General features: G+C 60.3%; 1 protein-coding gene and 1 pseudogene across 1 annotated transcript; both read left to right on the forward strand.

Annotated features, from left to right (window-relative positions):
• LOC119101812 (chromatin assembly factor 1 p55 subunit-like) overlaps positions 1-4,629 on the forward strand; it is a 14,197-nt pseudogene extending 9,568 nt beyond the window's left edge.
• Positions 4,630-7,251: 2,622 nt separating this feature from the next.
• LOC119099876 (protein toll) lies at positions 7,252-23,109 on the forward strand. Its single transcript, XM_037222968.1, has 2 exons — positions 7,252-7,350; positions 19,226-23,109. The coding sequence occupies exon 2, from the start codon at positions 19,376-19,378 to the stop codon at positions 22,463-22,465; it is 3,090 nt and encodes a 1,029-aa protein (XP_037078863.1). The 5' UTR covers positions 7,252-7,350; positions 19,226-19,375; the 3' UTR covers positions 22,466-23,109.
• Positions 23,110-23,572: the final 463 nt, after the last annotated feature.

Consider the following 23,572-nt stretch of genomic DNA (forward strand, 5'->3'; position numbering starts at 1 on the left):
CCCCTGACGGCCGTGTTCGCCAGGCCGGACGGGAAGGACTACACAGTGCACCGGCTGATCCTGGGCACCACACGTCCGACGAGCAGAACCACCTGCTGATCGCCTCCGTGCAGCTGCCGACCGAGGACGCCCAGCTCGACCCGTCACACTACGACAGCGAACGGGGCGGTACGTACGTACGTCCCCCTCCTGACAGCGAACGGGGCGGTACGGGGCGGTACGTACGTCGCATCCCCCTCCTACGACAGCGAACGGGGCGGTACGTACGTACGCATCCCCCTCCTACGACAGCGAACGGGGCGGTACGTACGTACGCATTCCCCTCCTACGACAGCGAACGGGGCGGTACGTACGTGCGCATCCCCCTCCTACGACAGCGAACGGGGCGGTACGTACGTACGCATCCCCCCCTACGACAGCGAACGGGGCGGTGTACGTACGCATCTCCCTCCTACGACAGCGAACGGGGCGATGTACGCACACATCCCCCTCCTTCCACAGGAAGTGGGCGGGTGCGTGCGTCAGAGCCCCTCTGTACTGCGCCGAGGATCCCAGATGGGCCGTACTTGCCATGGGAGCGTGGGAGTGTTCGTATTCTCCTTTCCCCACTGGCGGTCGCGAGCATAGTGCAGTGACATCCGTGTCGCGGACTTCACCGTGAACAAGAATTCGCGTGTTTTCGTAACCGTATGCGTCATCTACATAGTTTCTGAACGGGTGTAGCTTCCGCGGATTTTGGTATCCTGCTATGGATATCCCAAATGTGCCCTTTTGTTGAGTCTTTTCGTTGTTTGTTTCTTGTCTTTTGCCCCCACTTGCACGGCTTGGCAGAAATGGTAGAGATTTCCCTTCTCAACACATTGTTGCACATGTCGTTTCCCCTTGTCTGCTCCTCGCAATGCCATTGTACGTGTTCTCTTCCCCCTATACGTTCCATTCATCATTTCTGTCGAATTCTGAACAATCCTTTCTCCCTCTGTCTGCTCCCCTCGACTGCTCCCACTCTGGAGCCCAGTGTGTGTGCACTTGCTCTGGAGGCCTCTTATCAGTCGGCCGCCGCGGAGCTGTACCGCAGAGTTCGGCGGCGTCAGCTCAGTGAATGGCCGGGGGATCGCCATCGAGATCAAGATCCAACCACGAGGGCGAGGGTATAAACCGGGCGCCGCTACATTGCCGCAGAAACCCAGTTGCCGTCTCATCCGCCACCAAGACTCGCCAGCTCGGACGTACTCGTGTTTCGACTACACCACGCACCCTGAGCAAAAGCCGGATGCCCGTGCCGGCTGAGTGCAGCCCCGGACCTCAGGTCAGTGAGGCCCCGTTACCCCTCGTGAGTTTCGTTGTAGTAGCCCTGACCCACAGGTCAGTAAGCCCCCCGACCTCAGGGTCAGTGCAGCCCCGACCCCCACTAACAGTGCAGCCCCGACCTCAGGTCAGTAAGCCCCGACCTCAGGTCAGTAAGCCCCGACCTCAGGTCAGTGCAGCCCCACCCCCACTACAGTGCAGCCCCGACCTCAGGTCAGTGAGCCCCTACCTCGGGTCAGTGCAGCCCCGACCCCACTACAGTGCAGCCCCGACCTCAGGTCAGTGAGCCCCTACCTCGGGTCAGTGCAGCCCCGACCTCAGCACAGTGCAGCCCCGACCTCAGCACAGTGCAGCCCCGACCTCAGCACAGTGCAGCCCCGACCTCAGCACAGTGCAGCCCCGACCTCAGTCAGTGCAGCCCGACCCCCACTACAGTGCAGCCCCCGACCTCAGGTCAGTGAGCCTCTACCTCGGGTCAGTGCAGCCCCGACCTCAGCACAGTGCAGCCCCGACCTCAGCACAGTGCAGCCCGACCTCAGCACAGTGCGGCCCCGACCTCAGCACAGTGCAGCCCCGACCTTAGCACAGTGCAGCCCCGACCTCAGGTCAGTCAGATGGGGAGCTAGAGGGACGGAGCTGACCTAGGCTCGGGCACCGATTGGTCGGGAACACGCGACTGAGCTCGGTGACGGCACCTAAAGCACATTTTAGACGGCGGGGCCGTTGACGAGGCGGCTGAGGACTTGGACCCCATCCCAGCTCAGTGTCAGAAGGTCAGACCCCCGGGACGAACCGCTCGCATGACGGGAGCTGGAGCCCCGGACCGTCTCCAGGGTCCTGATGATGACCACACCCCGCCACCGTCTCGGATCACCAGCTGGCGTGATCGTGTGCGGGGACTTCCGCTCGCCCACTCCACCGGCGGCGCCTCGGCGCGGCTCGGCAGCGTCGCGGCCTCGGCTCCCCCGCCGCCGTGCCGCCTGCTCGTTTCGCCGCCGCGGCGCCGCCCGGTGGGGCCGCCCGTTGCGCCCCGCGGTCGCTGGGGCGGCGGCGTTAGCGGTCCGGCAGTTCAAGGCTTTCGGCTCATTGCCAATGTACCGAGATTCCGTTCTCGCCGCGTGAGAGTTTCGCCGGTCATGGCGTTCAGCGACGTTGGCGTCTCAGCGGCTGGTCATGGCCCGTTCTCACCCGGCTTCAGCTGTCGCATGCGTCCACAATCAGCCGGACAAGGCCATTTGAGCCCAGCTGTCGCCTCCCCCCCCCCACCCCACCCCAACCCCCGACGCCCCACTGACGACGGCTGGCGCATGCCAGGCTCGGGGCCACCAGAAGGAGGGGTACGGCCTCTCCTGGAACCCCTCCGTCAATGGCAACCTGCTGTCGGCCTCGGACGACCACACCATCTGCCTCTGGGACATCAACGCCACGCCCAAGGAGAACAAGGTGGTGGACGCCAAGAACATCTTCACCGGTCACACGGCTGTCGTCGAGGTGAGAGCGTGGGCCTCCACTGACTCCAGTCCATCTAAACAGACCATCACGCTTCTCAGGTCTTGTTTAAGCCGTCTTAACGTTTGTTTTTTTGTGAAACGAAGTCCGTTGTCTGGTTACTGATCTTCACTCTATATTCGGACAGTTGTGCTGAGGCCTGTTTGCCCTTTACACCGTCGATTGTGTATTTGCACTTTGTTCCTCAACGTACACGTTGGTTGTTGTATACGATGTTAATACTTCATGCTGCGATGCAATGACGTGTGGCGTGCTGTGCATTCGTTGTCCTATTCTGGCCATATCCCTTTAAAAAGGGCAGGTTACTCTGCACGCTCACGGTTGCGTGGTTTAAGAATCATTAGGATCAGTTTCCATTCGTAGACCTTTAGCACCGCAGTAGTCCAGGACTGGTACCCACTGATGCCATGAGTCATGTCGGTAGTCTTCAACGACCATCGAGGATATCGTAAATGTGTGCACGTGGTTAAAATGCCATTCGTGCCTCGGCCGGCCAGGTGCGCGGAAAAAAGGTGCATGCTGTAACCAGATCCTACGTCTGACATTTATGAAGTTGGCTCACCTTTCATGTTATTGACATACTGTATGTGGGTAATATTGTATTCGGAAGTGTTCGGACGCTTCCCTGTATGCACCCCTTTGCTCGGCGTTCAAAAGGTGTGTTTTTTTTTGGTGGTGGCGCGTGCGGAAGGATTGATTGTGTTGGGGTTTTGCAATTATCCTACTTCAATCTTGTAGCTCTGTGGACTTCTGACTTGCAACAGTAAAAATGCTGCAATACATGATACCACAGCTGGTGCAGCTCGTACAGCCGAACACAGATTGCACCGAAAGCCGGTTCCGCCTTTCTCCGCCCCAGTGAATCCCTCGGACGAGAAAAGCCTGTTCACGGTCATCAGCAGACCAGGCGGGTGTGGTGACGGTTGCTCTGCCGACAGGACGTGGCCTGGCACCTGCTTCACATGACGTTCTTCGGCTCGGTGGCCGACGACCAGAAGCTGATGATCTGGGACACGCGCTCCAGCACCACCAACAAGCCGTCGCACATCGTCGACGCGCACACGGCCGAGGTCAACTGCCTCTCGTTCAACCCGTACTCGGAGTACATCCTGGCGACGGGCTCGGCCGACAAGACGGTGGGCGCTGTGGGACCTGCGCAACCTCAAGCTCAAGCTGCACTCGTTCGAGTCGCACAAGGACGAGATCTTCCAGGTGCAGTGGTCGCCGCACAACGAGACGATCCTGGCGAGCAGCGGCACCGACCGGCGCCTGCACGTCTGGGACCTGAGCAAGATCGGCGAGGAGCAGTCGGCCGAGGACGCTGAGGACGGGCCGCCGGAGCTGCTCTTCATCCACGGCGGCCACACGGCCAAGATCTCCGACTTCTCAGTGGAACCCCAACGAGCCGTGGGTGGTGTGCTCCGTCTCCGAGGACAATATCATGCAGGTGTGGCAGATGGCCGAGAACATCTATAACGAGGAGTCGGAGGCGCAGCCGGCCGAGCTCGAGGCCAACCGCGATTGAAGCGATCTCTGCGCGCGGCGGCCGGCGACCGACGCGACATCTGCAGACCGATGGTGACGTCGTCGCTTGAGACGCCCGCCGTGGCTTGGAAACGTGATGTGAACCGTTCTAAGGTTAGCGTCGGGAAACGGATCCCGAGAGAAGACCGCTCAGCCCGACACTGACATTGAGTTTCGTATCCGACGCCTGGTGTCCTTATCTCGGCCCCGCTTCATGTCGAGAGCATTCATCATCATTCCGCTTGTGGCTCACCGCCGACCATCTCGTAATACAAGCGTACACAGACCTTCGCCGAGATCTTCTCACTGAGGCGGTCACCGCTGGTGGGCGGGAGCCGCTGAACCGGGTTCGATGCGTCACCTTCCCGACGGTAGTTTGCAGCTGGCCGGCCGCCTCGTGGCGCCACAGGTGCCAGTGCTGCAGTGTCGTGTCCGCGCGCCATGCATTAGGCCGTCCGTGACTCAGTCTGGTCGGCCAGAAACCACAAACGCCAACAGGTACATTTGCATACTGTCTCTACCAAGAAGCGAGGCGCTGCTCCCATCTTCTCTCGGTGCGGAAAGCTGAGCCAGAAGAAACGTCAACGAACGCGGAATCGATCGCGATGTGTTGGCATGGCAGCCCATCTGTGGTGGCGAGCCCGGTTTTTCCGCTGCTGTCGGTGCAGGCGCGTCGGTAGCGGGGGCTCTATGTGAACACCCAGATGGGTGGTTATGGAGCTCGCCCTCAAACGGCTTGAAATCCCTTCGACCTAGTTTGATAGCTTGGTTTTCTGCGATCATTGGCGTGCATCTCTTCCTTCCTCCTCCCCCCCCCCCCCCCCGGACCCCACGAGTTTGAGTTGCTAGACACGCCCTTGGCTTGGATTTTCCGGCGGTGAAAATCACCAGCGCACGGACGGGTTACCGCTGCCGTGCATGAAAAAATGTCGGGAGTGGCGACACGGCGCCTCGTGCAAGATAGCATTTACACACTGTGTGTAGTCGGATGGAATTTACTGTGGAATAACGGGCGGAGCTTCCCATGTACTTGCTGGGGGTTCAGACCCTAACGTGTCTGAACTTGACCACGGAGCCCTGGACTTTGTGCAGAAAATGCTGTTATTCAATCACAGCGCCCAGTAATTTTAAAAACGTGCCGTCTCAGCGTGGGCAAGTCCATAATCCAAGGTTCAAACGACTCGCTGAGAACAAAAGCCCCATTCAATGTTAGCAAGCGACGACCAGATTCCAGAGCAACTGGCTGCTACCTCGCTTGTATTGCTTGCCATCATGGGCGAGGCTTTACACTCCACTGTTCAGAAAAGTTCACGTTATCCCTGCGAGATGCGTGAAGGATCTGCCTCAAAGTGGTGCCCCCTCCCCCCCTCCACTGTCTGTGTCTCTCCCCTCCCCCCCCCCCCACCCCCCACCAGCTGTGCCTTCCCTTCACTCTACCCCCACCCCCACCGTCTGTGCCTCCCCCTCCCTACTGGCTGTGCCTTCCCTTCACTCTCCCCTCCACTGTCTGTGCGGAGGAACCTTTCACTCTCCCCTCCACTGTCTGTGTGGAGGAACCCTTCACTCTCCCCTCCACTGCCTGTATGGAGGAACAGTTCACTCTCCACTCCATTGCCTGGGTCTCCCCTCCACTGTCTGTGCCTCCCCTCCACTGTCTGGGCCTCCCCTCCACTGCTTATGCCTCCCCTCAGCTGTCTGAGCCTCCACTGCTCTGTTCCTCCCTCCTACTGTCTGTGCCTCCCTCCGCTGTCTGTGCCTCCCTCCACCGGCTATGCGTGCTGTCCTCTGTCTGTGGTGCCGTCCTCGCGCTCCTGGCTTACAGTTGTGTTCGGGGCGTTTACTCGGGTGGTCTGCCGACTAGTGGAGGGATGTGGTCTGCTTGTGCTAGTGGAGTGTAGTGGGGCTGCTTATCGAAGGTGTGGCCAGGTCCGATTTCTCGCTGTTGCCTCGGAGCGGAGTTCGCAGCCAGTTGCAAATAGGAGCGATCCCAAGCACGCCGCCATCAGCGTGGGAACAATGGGTGTTGGGTGGGCAATGATCCATCATTTTCTCGCGAAAGCTTAGCACTGACATTACAACGATGCATGGATAGAATTGGTTTCGGCATGTTTATTCCATCCATTGTGGGGAATGTTTTTATGCCCTTGCATGTTTCGGAGCACGGGATCACGCGATGTGGAGCGGACGAAGACATGGCCTGTGGTTGCTGTGCTGACTATAGCACCCAGTGGCGTTGCCACGGGCGGGGCTGTTGAGGTCATGCCCGCTGCCTTGGGGTTGGCGGAGCTGAAGACCACACTGGAGTCGAAGGTCCCAGTGCTTTTTGCATTTTTTTATGTCCGGAAGGTTTCTAAACAATCAACGAATGGGCTTGCCAGGCACCAAAATGGAGCCCCGAGCCTAAAAAGTTCCATCGAGTCAAGAAACGTTTCCCAATAACGACGAAGTGAGCCCCCTGACTTAAACGGTCCCCTATGCCCCGATTTGCCCCCCCCCCCTTGGGCAAGATCCTTGCTACGCCACTGGCAGCACCCCACCCAGTGCTCTGTGCATTGGGATTCCGACGGCGTCGGCCGTCCAGTCCGGCCTCCGACCGTGCCCGGCCGCCGGCCGCGGTCGTCCATCCCGGCGTGCCGGGGGCCGGGCTGCCGGGGGCCGGGTGAGAGCGTGCCGAGGGTCGGGCTGTTTGTCGACCTCTCCCGCCGCCCTGCGCTGCCCGCCTCGGGGCCGGCCGCAGGCGTTCGCGTCGCTGTTGACGTCCTCGCCGTCCCTAGACGGCGGCCCTCGCCGGCCCGCCGGCCCGGCCGGGCCAGGCGCATACCGCCGACCGTGACGTCAGCGGGAAACGGGTGACGTCACGGCCCGAGCGGCGGCTCGGGCGTGTGCGCTGCCCCGCCGCAGTGCTGACTGTGGAGAGCGCGGTGTCGAGTCGGCGGTGGCCGCACGCTGCTTCCACGGCGAGAGACGTGTCGCGACGCGACAGAGAGTACAGCGGGGAAACGCATCGCGAAGGTACGTGCATGAGGTGTGCTTGTGGACTGGGCCCATGGGACGCGGCAAAGCTGTGTTGGTGCGCGGAGCCTGGCAGCGACGGTGACCTGATGACAGTTCACGGAAGGCCCAAGGCCGACGGCGCGGTGTTGCCCAACGGCAGCGTTCGCTCCCCTCCAGTCTCGGGTCGCGTGGTCGTGTGTCGTTGGCCGTCTGATGCCGGCGTTCACGTATCGCTGGCGTCGCCTCTCGGACCCTGCCCTCCGCCCTGAGCAGGCTGGGTCACACCGGCGGCCGCACTGACTCGTCGAAACGGCGCGCACCATCCAGCGGTGCGCCGGGCAACCAGTGCAGTCTGCCGCTCTGATCGGCGGGGCTCCGGGCGGGACAGCACGTTCGTGTTGGCCGCGGACTGGTGAGCGGATTTGGCACGGGTCACGGCACCCGCCCGATCTGGCGAGCACGCCGCGCGCCCGGGACTACGGCAGACTGTGCCCGGTCGATGCGGTCGCTAATTTGGCGGCTGTCACCACGTGCAGGTCAGGGCCGGCCGATGCGTGACAGTCGGCGCCTGATCCGCCTGATCCGCCTGATCCGCCCGATCAATGGGTGACGCCCGGCTCACGACGCAAAAGCTCCGGGCGCTCGGGCTCGCCGCCACGGCGCCCCACCCATCCAGCGAGCGACAGGTGGGCCGCGCCTCTGCGGTGATTTCCAGCTGGACGGGGAACCACCGCAGTGCCGCCGGTGTGCTCGGTGCTTTGTGGCCCCTCCCCCGCCGGTGGGGTGACACGGGCCGAGCCGGGCCCGTCCGGCGGCGGCTGTTGTCGGGCCGTGAGTCACCGCTGTGTGGTGCGTGGTGGAGCGGGCGGGACCGGCGCGCCCGCCGCGCTCCGCCGGTGGGCCGGCTCGCCGCGCCGCCCCGGCGGGCGGCACCGGCGGCGAATGGCGTGCTGCACAGGGGGCCAGGCGGCTGATAACGTGCTTCGGACTCCAGGCAAGGTCTTCACGGTAGCGGCGGCGGTTCCGCGAGATCGCCGCCGGGTCAGACTGGGAACACTGTGACAGCGGATGACGCAACTTCCAATGAAACCGCGCCGCGCTCCGCGTGACCAGTCGCTGTTGCCGAGCGTTGACGTGACGGGACTCTAAGAGAGGGCAGAGGGAGCGACCCTCGGCGCCTCGTCGGAGGTCGCTCGGCACCGTGCCCGCGCCCAGCCGCGGGTCGGCGTGTCTGACCCGGGTTTTCCGCGCCGTCCCGCCTTCGCCGAAGTATGTGCCCGATGTGTGCTCCCTCCCGAGGAGCCTGTTTGCACACGAGCCTCGCCCGCGGCGCGGCTGACGCCGTGTTCCCGCTGCGGACGGCGCCACGGGTGGACCCCAAACTACCCAGAACACGCCCACGGGGCCGGCCGGCCTGGTTCCAGTTACGTAATGACCAGAACGACACTAAACGGACGCGGGGCCTCACAGGCGCTCGTGCCGAGCTTCCGAGGAGGAGCGCGGACTCGTGCGGCCCGCGTGCTCATCACGGGAGGTGGCGGCGCTGTCGTGTGTGCCGCACGGATGCGCGGGACGGATGCGGGACTAGCGCCGACCCGGTGTGGGCGTGTGTGTGCCGAGCTGTGCCACGGCGCCGCCGGACGCTCCGCCCCCGCCACGGAGCCTGTCCTGTGTCCGGGTCCGGGGGCGTTTCCGGGTAAACATGACCGTCGATCCGCGCCGGCGTGGCGGCCGGCCGGCAGTGTATGGGACGGTCTTCGGGGGTGCTCTGTATGGAACGATCAGCGGGGGCGACGGCGTGGGGCTGTGGAAGCGGCTGATGCGACCCCAAAAACTGTATGTGTGGGTGACGCATAGGGATGACCGTTCGTGAGTCCGCTGACGCCGCGCGCCGAGCTCCCATTCGTTTTCATTTGCTTCCTCAGTCAGCACGTTTTCACCGTCAAAGCAAGGCCTGCCCCGCTGACCACAAGTTCTCGGTGCGGTCCACTGGGCACCTCCCAGCTAAAGGTCGAGGTCTGTGTCGTCAGTCCGGTCGACCTGCGGCGCAGTTGTGTTAGTGCTGACTGCGCGGCACCGTTAGTGCCGAACCAGCCATGGTTGCAACGGTGCTGAAGGAGCCTGGCATGTGTGCGTGATACGTGTAGACTGTAGAATATGGACCGTAGGCAGGAAAGCTGGCGTCAGCTGGCTGTCCAGCCTGCATTGCTGGTGCAGCCTCACACACACAGCGATGGTTTACGTCTGAGGTTGATGTTTGATAGCATCGAGCGAGAAGGATCGCCGACCAAAGGGCACGCGAGTCGTCTCTCGACATGTGCTGTAAAACACCAATGAAAAATAGCCGCTAAATGGTACGAAATCTCAATGCCTCATCTGAATAGCCAATGCAATGAGAAAGATTGCACAAGTGCACTGAATAAGTCCGTGGAATGTAAGTAAACATTTCTGAGATACCGTTGATAGCTCTTTTTAAGCTGCACAGACCAGCATAAGCATTGTTTCCCGCCTACGTAATTCGTAACAGGTTCCGAGTAGGAAGTTGCGATGTCATGCTTACCATCAGGAAATCACCTAGCACGCGTCTTGCAGAGCAGTGCAGATTAGCACTCTGCCGGCAGGCATGCAGCTAGTCAGCACACCAGACTCGCCAGTTCACGGGCTTACGCGAAATATAGCGGCCTGGGAGCGCGCGTAATTGGCATGAGCTCAGTGGTGTAGGCGCGGAGTAAATCATAATCAGGCGCGGCGTTAACATATGGCAGTCATATGACGGCAGTTACGGTTAACGTATGACGGTTACGGTATGACGGTTAGCATATGACGGCAGTCGACGCGCCGCCGGACTGCCGTTACCAATTCTAGTTTCCATTTGCTCAGAGCACGTCAATACGTCACCTCATTGCAGTGCAGATGGCTGGCGTCCAGGCGCTGCTGGCTCGTCTCTGGAATCAGCACGTGTATACATGGCGATGCAGACGCGGGCATGGTTTGCCTTGCGCGAGGCACGTTCGGGGCATGCAGAAGCCGGGGGCCCCCTCGCTGCGTTTTAGATGGTGCAGGGCTGCTGCGCCCCGGGTGGTCGCAGGGCTAACCGGTTGGCGGTGCTCCCAGCCATATGGCCTCGCCTGGTGTCAATACTGCATGGTAACTGTGTGGGTTTACGGTTTCATTCCCAGTGTCACACATTGTCGCCATTTTTCACGGTGACGCGGGATAATCTAGGCGCTCCGACCCCGATCTGTGTCACACAGCTGTCGCTCAGCTTGTGATCAGCTCGTGAAATAAAATCTTACCAGCCGTCCATGGAGCACGTGTCTGTCCAGGCCTGCGAGTCTGCAGCAGACCGCAGAGCCGGTCCATGGGCTGCCCCATAAACCCAGGCGACAGCTCAAGCCGTTCCCAAGTGGCACCTCGTAGGCATAAACGTTGGGAACAGTCCAAGCTTACCCAGACGCTGTCCGATGGGATTTACTTAGCTCTCGGCCCAAGAGTCAACATGATGCGATTATTTCCGACGTGCGCGAGTATGTTGTAATTCGCTTCGTAGCACTGGTGTAGGTTTTGCTGCATAACACTGGCTGTCGGATGGGGTCAATCAGCAGCGGGATGGTGGCGATCACTTTTTGTTCTCAGAAGACCCTCATAAAATGGATGGTTTGACTCCTAACCAGCAAAAACCACGTCATGCTGGGGTTCATGACGACGCCGCCTGATGCCGGCTGCTTCTTTGTTCGTGGTGCCCGCTGTCTGTCCGTCGGTGGCGTAATACGTGCAGGTACGCAGGTAAACGCTCTCGGATTCTCAAGCGAGTCGTATACTTTAAAGGGTCCGGCGGCACAGATCGCAGGTAGATCTCGAGGGCTTTTGGTTTTGAACAATAAATAAATCCCAGATCATGGAGGACTAAGCAGCAAAGTATGTTGAAATCTGCGGGGATTGTGCAAATGTACACGTTCAATGACTTGTCTACGTGCTGTGGACCCTATGGAGGTTCTAGCTCCTGGCTGGGGGCTGGAAGCCTGAAGCCCGTTATCCGTGGTCTTGTATCGAAGCGTTCCCACCACGCTAGTACTTCTCTCCATACCATTAGTACTGACGGTGCTGAAGTACAGAGAGGCTTGGCTCATGCTGTCCCTGGTGCGACGGACGTCGGTCGCCTGGTCCTGAGCCAGCTGGCGTCTGTGCTGGACGTTGGTAAGTCAATCACAAGGCCAGTTAGGCGGGCCACGTCACGCTTCTGTCTATGAGCTCTGTCTAAGCTGAGGGAACACAGCTGAGCAAAGTCGCAACCGCAACCCCAGCGCCAAACGCTGTCGGGCTTTCGAGAACAGTGACTAACCCCTGCTAGTGCCCACGCCGAGATCGTTTCCATCGTTTGGGGGTTACGGTCGGCTTCAGTTCTAGCACAACTACGCATAAACTGGGCTCTCCAGAGAACGTCATCCGACCTGCGCGGCCGGCTTCTGCTCGCTAGCTGCGACAGCTTTGCATCAAAGCGTAACGGACCCTGTCCTGGAACGCGGGCTGAGCGGAGCAGGGGCGTGGGGCTGGAGCCTCTGGTCTGACAGCCCGGCTTGTTTGTTGTTTGCCGGCGGCTTGCAGTGCGCCGATGTGTCATGAGCTCATGGCATGCATGTTCCAGTTAAGGGTCAGTTCATAGATTATGTACCCATCGTGTCCGTGTCCACCCCTTCCTTTCAGGCTACGCGCCGGTTACACTGGCTGAGAGGCCCTCTCCCTGGTTATGCTGTCGAATTAGTGTATCATGTGTTAGCATGATTGGGAACCAAATCGGAGCATAATGGTATGTTTTCTAAACTCCCCCTGCCGTGTGACGTCTCGGCCACGTTTCTCAAGATCCTCCTCCTTCTCCATGCGTAACGTGATTTGAGGCTCGTCTGGAACGCCCTATATGTGAATTGTTCTGGATCTGGCACTTGTTGGGCGTTGGCGCCGGGCTGTCAAGCCTTGCAGCCCGGCATGGCGATGGCGGGCATCCTTTTAAGGTCGGGTGTGACACGGGTGAGCCATTGTAGGGCGGGCCAGGTATCGAGTCCTGCTAGTGGTTACATTCGGAATGCCGAGCGGAGGGGAAGGCAATCACGCAAAGACCAGACCTGGAGCGAGACGAGCTCTGCCTTTCCAACATCGTGCTTCGGACATGGTCCCCATGCACTCACCCATGAAGCCATCAATATAGGAGCGAGAGCTTGAGCCGATAGCCGAAAGCACGTTCCGCGCGTCGGCGAGAAGGTCACCATAGAGCGCAACAGGTGTCGGTGGTCGGCTGCGGCTGGGACCGGGTGGGCGCCCCGCCGGCGCAGCCGCGGCCAGTGCCGCTGACCGGCGCCGCGTGCGCAGCCGCGGCCAGCGCCGCTGACCGGCGCCGCGTGCGCAGCCGCGGCCAGCGCCGCTGACCGGCGCCGCGTGCCGGAAGCGGAGGAGCAGCGTCGCTAGATTACAGGCGGCGGCACCCCAGACTCTGGTGCGCCGCTCGACACCACGTCCGCCCCGGTCCGAGCTGCGACGCCCGCTGGCAGGCCGGATCCGACGGGACGAGGGCGCCGGCGGCTGCGGTGCACGCGCATCGTGCGGCGGTCAGCACCACTCCAGCTGCGGATTAGCGGCGAGGGCGGCCTCTCGGAAGGCGGGGACTCCGGGGTTTTGTTCAGCACGCTGACTTGCAGTGTCTCGGTTGCGTGTGCTCAATTTCTTCCGCAGCGTGCATTACACAGGGACTGCAGCCTGCTGCGTTATAACTGCCAGCAATGGGGACGCAACAGACTGTAGACCACTGGACCCACTGCGGCATGCAGCCGAGGGCTGGTGGCCCATCGTCTGTTGACGAATTTTGAGTTGTTATGCGGGTGTAAAAACGACCATCTAACTTGGATCCAAAGTAGGAGTGGGATACTCGCGGCAACGCTGGAACGGAGGCAGGTGTCAATTTCGCAAAATGGCTTATGATCTCTCTCCTCAGATGGCTTAGGCTCAGACCCAAATGGGGCTCAGCCCCAGATTTTCGGAAAGTCCGACGTAAAGCTTACCATGGCGCATGACACGACGCTAATCAACAACGTATCTGCGCCCTGCGGATGCTGGACTGGTTTTCGCACCGACGGCTGCGCCCTGCGCTGGTGAATCCCGCGCCGTGCTGCTCTGGTGGGGCTCTGTCCACACTGACCCCGCGCCGTGCGACTCTGGCGGGGCTCTGTCCACACTAACCCCGCGCCGTGCGGCTCTGGCGGGGCTCTGTCCACACTGACCCCGCGCCGTGCGGCTCTGGCGGGGCTCTGTCCACAGTGACCCCGCGCCGTGCGGCTGTGACGGGGCTCTGTCCACACTGACCCCGCGCCGTGCGACTCTGGCGGGGCTCTGTCCACACTGACCCCGCGCCGTGCGGCTCTGGCGGGGCTCTGTCCACAGTGACCCCGCGCCGTGCGGCTGTGACGGGGCTCTGTCCACACTGAGTTCCGTCCACACAGGATCAAAAGCGTGCGCTCCACGCACGAATGTGCCCACTTCGCCATGAACCCATTATTTGAAGAAGCGCGGTAGCTTCGAGGCCTTTGATCGCAACGTGCCGCGAACGCTAGGCCTGATGGGCTTGGGCCGCCGCCTGGAGCAGCCATGCCATCCAAGGCCATCCCGCCTGGCCCTGGGCCATTGCTGGAATACGGGAGCAGGCTATTACACCAGGGGCCGGCTGAGGCTCCGGTTGGCTGGATCAATAGCACCATTTCGCTCTGCCGGCCGCCATCTTACCACGTGAACGAATGCATGCCAAAGAGCACTTCCTGAGCTGCGTGAAAATGTCAGGTGGCCCGGGGGGTCAGCAAAGGCATTTGCTGTAAAGTGGAAGCCGCTGGCCACGATCTCGAAGGCGTCCCCATCCCGTCAGCGCACGGGAATGGCACGTTCCGCTCACTGCATGACTGGAGTAGGGCAAGGTGCGAAGTAAGGTGGGGAGAACTAGCCTGTCTGAAAAAAAAATTGTCACCCACAATAACTTGTTTTTTTGGAAGTTGTTCGCAGCAGCCACTATGGCAAAATAGCAACCGAGCATGCCTTTCTGGTTTTCGGTAGGGTTTTGTGTGGTGGAACATTGAGATCACGCGCACTATTTTTTCATGCAAGCATATTTTTGCTGGACTTTTGATGTCCATTCTGCGATAAGTGCTTGTACTTTCTTTATATTCACCCTAGCTACCACAAACCTATGATTTTCGCCGCAATATATAGCGATAAACAGCAGTTATATAAATCTCCACGGGCCTGCTTGCGTCATGGTATCCACCAATAACACACCCAAAAGAATTGGGCTCGCGGCCGCACTTCATCATACTGAGCGGCGTTTCGTTCAAGCTAAGAGTGTTGACTCATTTTTAATGGCTTACTTCTCCCTTGCGTCGCATATATTAACCCATCACTCCTTCGACATGTCCACTTTTCCCGAAACTGGGGCACTCGTTTGTCGTAATAAACGAAATTAGACCCGACGTGTGGCACGAAGCGATGGCTTCGTCAGGAATTTGCCCGTTTACCAAGCCCAAAACTAGTCTGCTATTAGACTTTTAACTGCCAGTCAGCAAACAACCGAGATCACTGCATCTTTGTCTGCATGGTACACCTTCTGGTGTCAAACCCACTGCCGCCTGGTTTTTTACCACTGCTGAGGTTATTCTCGATTCCATGATGTTGGAAAAAAAAATACGCATCTCGAACCGTGTGATATTTTTTTCGAAACACCGGTTAACATCGCACGAAGAACAATAGCTTTTCGGTCGAATGCGTTCGGAGGTATGCGATTTTAAAATACAGGCAAGTGTCCGTACAAAAATGCAGGAGGTAAACATCGTGACTGTTTTTTTGGGCCGTCCGGTCTGTTTATTAACCGCCGTTGCTTGGACCACGCTCACGTCCGTGACGGCGTTACGAGGCCGACCATCGAATGACGTCACTGGGACAGCGATGTCGCAGAACACCCACGTCAAAGCTGTGCCGCGAGATAACAAACGTGTGCGCTCGCCGGGGCTCTCTGGGGAGGCCGAGACGCTTCCCACACAGCTGCCGTTGGACCGACCACCAAACTTGCCGCGCATAGCTCATGAGACAAGGCATTGATCGGAGTCGAAACCATGATACGTTGGCGGTGGGGGCAGTTTATAAGTGTAGCGGGAGGTGAGGTCCCTCACCGATCATTACCGAAAGCACGATACATTGGCGGTGGGGACAGTTTAAAAGTGCAGCGGGAGGTGAGGTCCCTCACCGATCATTACCGAAAGCACGATACATTGGCGGTGGGGGCAGTTTATAAGTGCAGCGGGAGGTGAGGTCCTCGCCGATCATCACCGAAAGCACGATACATTGGCGATGGGGACAGTTCATAAGTGCAGCGGGAGGTGAGGTCCTCACCGATCATCACCGAGAGCACGATACATTGGCGATGGGGACGGTTTATAAGTGCAGCGGGAGGTGAGGTCCCTCACCGATCATCACCGAAAGAGGCCGCAAGGAAAATGCGGGGTTGCCCATGTTTGCCATGAGCCTGGCACGCTTAGGACGGCGAATGCCTTGTCTGGGACGGGAAAACTGTCTCGCACATCACTGACGCACGGAATAGTCGACACGGCAATTTCCCGATCAGAACTCTGTAGGTCTTCCACCGTTCCTTGAGTGTGGGAGAACTGCGAGGACATGAGCTCTGTGCAGGCAGCAGAGAATCGTCATAAACGTTGGTACAGAATCAGCTGGAAGGACGGTGTTCACGCCCGTAGCTGCCGGAAGCACATCTCCATCCACAAGTATGAGGAAAACGACTTCGGAGCATGAAAGTATGATAGGTTTTAATGAAGGCAATTGGCATTCAAACACGCCGGGATTAGGTAGGCTGGTAGCTTCCGAATCTGTCTACTGGGTAGAATGCCCGGAAATAGTTTCGGTTGCCGGACAGACCACGATATACGCCATCTGCACTGTCAGTGGTGCTGCGGGTAGCTATATTAGCAGAGTATGGCCGTGGTAGCTATATTAGCAGAGTATGACCGTGGTAGCTATGCTAGCAAAGTATGGCCGTGGGTGACTGTATTAGCAGAGTATAGCCGGCGGCAGGGTGGCTCGCCGTCAGACTTCGATACTGTAGCTGGCTGGCTGCCTGTGTTCCGGAGTCTTGCGCGTGATAACAAGGCTAGCGGTGATATCAGAAGGCCTCTTCTGCTGGTACCACGGCTGACTGTGTGGACAGAGACCTGTCGGCCGTGCCCTGTCGACCATGTACCGCTGCTAACTGTGTCGGCGGAGCCCTGTCGACCATGTACCGTTGCTGACTGTGTCGGCGGAGCCCTGTCGACCATGTACCGTTGCTGACTGTTGGCAGAAGCCTGCCGGCCATGTACCGTGGCTGGCTGTATCGGTGGAGACCCGGTGGTGGCGTAGCGGGCCCCGACCGAGCTCCGTCACGACACAGACGGGGATGCGTCAGCGGACGGCCCGCCCGTATAGCTATCCGACCGGCAATCACGATACGGACGCACGCGAGCGGAGGCCGAGCGCCACCCGCGGACGCCGCTCGTTACTGGTCACTGGTTACTGGCGACTGCTCGCGGACGCCGCTCGCCACTGATCACTGGTTACTGGTGACTGCCCGCGGACGCCACTCGCTACTGATCACTGGTTACTGGCGACTGCCCGCGGACGCCGCTCACTACTGGTCACTGGTTACTGGCGACTGCCCGCGGACGCTGCTCGCTACTGGTCACTGGTTACTGGCGACTGCCCGCGGGCGCCGCTTGCTGCTGGTCACTGGTTACTGGCGACTGCCCGCTGGCGCCGCTCGCTACTGGTCACTGGTTGCTAGCGACCGCCCGCGGACGCCGCTCGCTACTGATCACTGGTTACTGGCGACTGCCCGCGGGCACCGCTCGCTGCTGGTCACTGGTTACTGGCGATTGCGGATGAGCCGTCGATATGGTGTATGCTGTCTGGTAGAAGATGTCTAGCGTGTGCTGTCCTCAGCAAGGTTGGCATGGGGATTAACTATTTAGTTGCTTGCGTTTCGGTTTAGGGCTCATCATGCTGAGAAAACTGACGAAAGCGGCCTGGAATAGGAAAGGGACGCGTTACCTACGTCATGCGCGGTCGCCGAATCTTCCTCCGGCTGTCTCCCCTGCCGTAGTCACTGAGGCTTGTGACGTCATTCATTACGTGACTCGATCTTACGAGCCTGAATCTGTGCAGGCCGGTGACGGAACCGGCGCTGTGAGGGGCACGTCATCTGCCCCTCTTCCAGGACCTCAGGCCCGTATTGCCGAGAAACCAGAACCTCCAAGGCCTTCTGAAAACTGGACTGAGGTAGAATGCGACGAAGGCGGTGGGTCCCCACCCGCCGGCCGGCCTTCTAGGCTTCTCCGAGCGGTGTGGGGCCAGTCGGCTATCGCCGTTTCGTAGCTTGTGTCACGGCCACCGACAGTCCACCATTGCCAGCTGTAGGGAGCGCGTCCTCACGTGTCAAGCCGTGGCTCTGGCGCGGCGCTCTGTATAGAACTGCGGCCCGGTCTCGTCCAACTGCAAACGGAGAATGACCTCGGGCCTAATGCGGGCCTGCCGTGCACTTAACGAAACGGCTGGGTCAACACTAGACGCATTGCACAAACGACCCACTTTCGGTCTCGTGATGGGGGTCAAATGCCTTTTGTTTATTGACGGCGTTGTTCGTCTCATGTGGTAGGGACTCACGAGTACGTTTACCCGTGGCGTGCATCTACACATAACCTGTCCGACTAAAAAAAGCCTCTCCAGACGAAAGTAAAACCGCTCTCGTGCGCCTTGTCGGCGATGTACATCCTTACTGTCAGCACGTGCCCTTCAAGGAATCGGGCTCGCGCTCCCCAGGCCAGCAGAGAAGCCATCTTTCTGCTAGCGCAGGCTCAGCGGGCCTTTGTTTGCCTTGGCCGGCCCGATGAGGTTAAGAACTGGCGGCAGGCGCCTGGCAACGGACCGGGCTCCGCAATGTTGCGAGGCTTCAAGAAAAATGCGTGTCGTGCAGCATGACTTACGGTCCTCTTGCGGCGACTTCGGAGAAGGTCCCTCTCCGAGGGGATTGGAACGGGAGGGGTAGATTAAATACTGAAATCGGCGGTTGGAATATAGAACGATGCATCGGGAGACGACAGCTGTTTTGAGGGAACAGTACCGCACTACCGCCTTGCGCTGTCACGCGCCGGTGCGGTTATTTGTTCCTGTCGTCAGTCCAGCTTCATGCATCGCGGTTAAGGCTGGGCGATGCTGGGTATGGTGCTGAGCGAGCCGATCTCATTAAGTAAGCAGCGAGCAGATCATGCTCAAGACTCACTTAATTGTCAGCCAGTAACTCAAGCCCACGCGAATAGGCGGGAGCAAGTAACTGATGACCTCGTGTGTTCTTGGAAGGTAATCAAGGAGAACGTGTAGCATTCCCCGTATTGTGGGCTTTGAATGCTTGCCTCAAATACCTGCCGACGCTGTTGGTGCTGAAAACTGCCCATTCCGTCCCACCTCTCGCAACACCACTTCATATGAGCTGATGACTTCATGTCGTTTCATGTCCAAAGTTTTCTTTGACATGCACCAACAGCCGTCGTCGTCGGCATCACTTTTGCCTCGTTGCGGGGAGGTCGCAGCGCTCAATCCACTTAGGAGCGGTAGTAGCCACCATTCCTTTCCCGGTAACGCGGCTATTTCATTGGCGACGCTAAGCGGAGACGGCCGTCTGTCCGCATCAGCGCCAGCGGAGACGGCCGTTCGTCCGCATCAGCGCCAGCGGAGACGGCCGTCTGTCCGCATCAGCGCCAGCGGAGACGGCCGTCTGTCCCACCAGCGCCAGCCGACTAACACGCGACCTTTCACTTCGCAGGGCTCGTCGCACCCACGGGAGCTGCGCCATCGGCCGCTATCCGCGGCGTCGACGGAGGATCCAACTGCGCCGGAAAGGTCCGGTGCGGCTGACGGGGGCCGAGCGGCGCTCCATCGACCGCGCCTCGCGCGCCGGAAGTCCGGCGGCGCCATGCTGCGGCGCTGGCTGGCCGCGACGCTGGCGCCCCTGGCGGTGGCGCTGGCGGCGGCGGCCGACCCGCGGCTGCACTGCCAGCGCACCACTCCCAGCTCGGCCAGCATCGGCGTGCTCTGCCTGCACGAGCAGGAGTACCGGCTGCGGCTGTCCTACACCAACGCGTCGGCCGGGGCTGACTCGCGCCTGCTCATCTGGTGCAACCCGCTCTTGGCGCGCGCTGAGGACTACGAGGCGCTGTTCGACCTGGACCTGCGCCTGGGCGACGTAAGCAACGTGGTGCTCAGTCTGTGCCCGCTACCGGCCGGTCGTCTACGGGACTTCTTCCGACGACTCGGCCTTACCGGCGTCGAGCTGGTGAAGGTGCAATCGCACGACGTGCTCAACGACACCATGCCGGCAGACTTCATGGACGGTGTCGACGTGGTCACGCTGCACCTGGACAGCCTGACGCGCATCGAGCTGCACGACGACTTCTTCGGCTCGGTCGGTGACCTGCACAACCTCACCATCACAGGCACCAACGTCAGCCTGCCGGAGGGACTGTTCCGGCCGACGCCGCGCCTGCGCCGCCTCGGCGTGTGGAACTTGAACGCCGGCCGGCTGCCGACGGCGCTCCTGCACGGTTTGCACAATCTGACGCGGCTGTCCGTGGGACGGAACAGCCTGCGCACGCTCAGCAGGGCCCACTTCCGCGACCTGGCGCGGCTGCGCCACCTGGACCTGTACAAAAACCAGCTGGAGACGCTGCCGGCCGACGTGTTCGCGCCGCTGCCCAGTCTGGAGGTGCTGCGCATGGAGTGTAACCCGCTGCGCTCGCTGCCGGAGTCGCTGTTCCAGAGCACGCCGCGGCTGAAGCTACTGCGTGTCAACGGTCACGTGGTCGTTGGCAACCTGTCCACCCTGCCGGCCGGCATCTTCAGAGGCCTGGACCAGCTCGAGCTGCTGATGATCGACCGGCTGGGTCTGCAGCAGCTGCCGGACGGCCTATTCAGCGGGCTGGTCTCGCTGAAGAACCTGACAATTGACCACAACCAGGTGTCGGACTTGCCGGACAACACGTTTGCCGGTCTGCGGAACCTGCGGAACCTGGACCTGAGCAGCAACCGGTTGCGCACGCTGCCTGCCGGCCTGCTCAGGGATCTGGTCAGCCTGGACACGTTGTACCTCCACGACAACGGGCTGGCGAGTTTCCCGGCGGAGATGTTCGCTCATACGCCCGCGTTGGGGCGGCTCTTCATGCAGGACAACGACTTGACATCCCTTGGCCGGGGCTCGTTCGTGGGACTAGCGAAGAGCCTGACGCTGCTTGATCTATCCAACAACAGTCTGTGGATGGATGCATATGAGCCGGCTTTCGCCGAAATCGGACAGATTCAAGAACTGCGCCTGCAGCACAACAAGATTGACCAGATCCCCTATGAAATACTATTGAATCTGCTGAAGCTTAAGAGGCTCGACCTGCGCCACAACTTGCTGGATATTCTGCAGATTGCCGACTTCAATTTCGTCTGCCGAGATGCCGATATATACATGCAGCACAACAACGTCTCCACCATTTACATGTCCCTGACGGCCCCGCTTCAGAACCCGAGCGCGCAGAACCGGATCCACCTCGCCGACAACCCGTTCGTCTGCGACTGTAACGCGGTCACTCTGAAGCAGTTCCTGGAGCGGAGCGGGCCGTTCGCCGACACCGAGCCGACGGACAACTCGTTCCAGCTGGCGACGGACGACCTGCGGTGCGCCCGGCCGGCTCCGTTGGCCGGCAGGCGCTTCAGCAGCGTGTCGGCCGACCACCTGCTCTGCGCGTACGAAGTCGGCTGCACGCCGGGCTGCAGCTGCGTGGTGCATCCCAGCGATAGCACCGTAGTTGTGTCGTGCCCGCAGGCGCCGGCCGGTCCGCTGCCAGAACTCGACGACCTGCCGGCCTCCTTTGGCCTCACGCTGCGCGTCGAGGGTGCGCAGATTCGGCGGCTCAACATGACGCTGGCGACGGCGCCGCCCTCGTCGAACGAGACGCGGCCGCCGACGCCGCTCTTCAACATCCAGCTCAACCACAACGCCATCAGCGAGCTGACGCCCGACCTGCTCCCGCCTGGCCTGCTACGGCTGAGCGTGCAGTACAACAACATCTCTCACATCGGCAAGCACTTCCTCGAGCTCCTAGACGCCGCCGAGAACAACGAGACCCAGGTGTGGTTGGGACACAACCCGTACGCGTGCGACTGTGCTCTGATACCGTTGCACCAGTATCTGCAGCTGCACGTTAGTCGAGACACGCTGCGCATCGTGGACGCTGATCAGATGACGTGCGCCGGCCAGAACCGGAGCCTGCTGGAGATGCAGCCGACCGACCTGTGCCCCTCGCACACGGCCACCATCGTGGCCGTCTGCGTGGTGGCGTTCGTTATTGCCATTTTCCTGCTGCTTTTCTCTATCGTTTACCACCGACACGGCGAGATGATCAAGGTGTGGCTGTACGCGCACAATCTCTGCCTCTGGCTGGTCACCGAGGAGGAGCTGGACGCCGACAAGAAGTACGACGCGTTCGTCAGCTACTCGCACCTGGACGAAGAGTTCGTGGTGGAGCAGCTGGTGCCGCAGCTGGAGCAGGGCGAGCCCAAGTACTCGCTGTGCCTGCACTTCCGCGACTGGCTGGCCGGCGAGTGGATCACCGACCAGATCCAGCAGTCGGTGCAGGACTCACGGCGCGTCATCGTCGTCATGTCGCAGAACTTCATTCGCAGCGAGTGGGGCCGGCTGGAGTTCCTCACGGCGCACAAGCAGGCGCTCAACGACAAGCGCAACCGAGTGATCGTGGTGGTGTATGGCGAGCTGCCCGACCCGGCCGGCATGGACCCCGAGCTGCGGCTCTACATCAGCATGAACACGTATCTCAAGTGGGGCGACGCCCTCTTCTGGGAGCGCCTGCGGTACGCGCTGCCGCACAAGGGGCGCCGGCTGAAGGCCGCCCGCCGCCGCCAGCGCTCCGAGAAGCTCGGCCTGATCGGCCGCGAGAACGGCGCCGGCCCGACCGTCTCCAACGGCGAGCTCGGCGGCAAGCTGGACGACCATGTGGTGTAGGCGGGCCGCGGGCCGCGCGAGTGAGTTCTAGTCAGCGGCGCCCGGCGGCCGGGTGCTGGGCGGCGAGTGATGCTGTCGCGCCGCCTCGTCGGACGACGGCGGGTCGGGAGGGTGTCCGCCTTCGCCGCCACGGGGGTGTGCCGTCGCGTCTCGCCAGCTGTCCCGCAGCCCAGCTGGGTGGTGTCGAGCGTCTGTGATATTTTGCGCGTGCTCGACTCAGCGTCCTTGCTTTTGTTGTATGCGACGTTCACGTCGTGTCGTTCCTCAGCGCTTCCCGGTCCTGTACATTGGGACATTCGCTGCAGTATGTGATGTTCTCAACTCATTGCCGTACACGTTGCATGCTGTGCAAACTGTCATCGCTTGTCAGATTGTTTGGCTTATGTGGAATACTACGTGTACATATATCCTTCTACTGGTCATGCTTCGGCGGGCAGGTGGGCAGCGTTACCTGCTGTTCTCAGAGGCCCATATTGATTTCTGGTCGCCGCGTGGACGTGGCAAGAAGGCCACAGGGGGAGGGGGTGCCTGGCGTCATCAGTGCAGCACCACCGTACTTTCCACTCATAACCGGCTGCCGTAGACTGCTAAGCCCCGACGGATGTCACGACTTGAGACTGCCGAGAAGCCCCACACGGCGCATGCGCCGCAGACGACGAGGTGCCAGACGTTCCGCGACAACCAGCAGCCGCAACTCATGCCTTTTGCAACTGTGGACGGCTCTGGGTAATCGAGCAGCGCGACGGACATCGCAAGATGCTGCGCACTTTACCCACGTTCACCGGTTCTAGGTAAGGTTTGGAACGAAGGCTGGCCGGTCATGTTGAACCCACACGGCAAAAAGGCCTCTGTCTGAAAATGTCTCCCAACGCATAAACGTCTCCATTCTGTGGCTTCTTTGTGATACAATACGTAAAAATCCGAGCATTCGTTCTTGGTAAATTTAACTATGACGAAGTTAGCCACGTGTTTGTTTCTGGAATCTCTCACTTCTCCGAACTAAAAGTGAGCCAACCCGTTTCGAAAATATATGTGCGGTACATTATCGAGGACGTATATTTCATTTTCAGGACAAGAAGATTTCATTACAACACCAACGCTCATAAA

Source organism: Pollicipes pollicipes, unplaced genomic scaffold (assembly GCF_011947565.3).
Source record: "Pollicipes pollicipes isolate AB1234 unplaced genomic scaffold, Ppol_2.1 Scaffold_4881;HRSCAF=5763_pilon_pilon_pilon, whole genome shotgun sequence".
In the NCBI taxonomy this organism is placed as follows: domain Eukaryota; kingdom Metazoa; phylum Arthropoda; class Thecostraca; order Pollicipedomorpha; family Pollicipedidae; genus Pollicipes; species Pollicipes pollicipes.

Excerpts from the sequence above, each read along its gene's own strand:
- LOC119099876 (XM_037222968.1), top strand. The coding sequence starts at position 19,376 with ATGCTGCGGCGCTGGCTGGCCGCGACGCTGGCGCCCCTGGCGGTGGCG.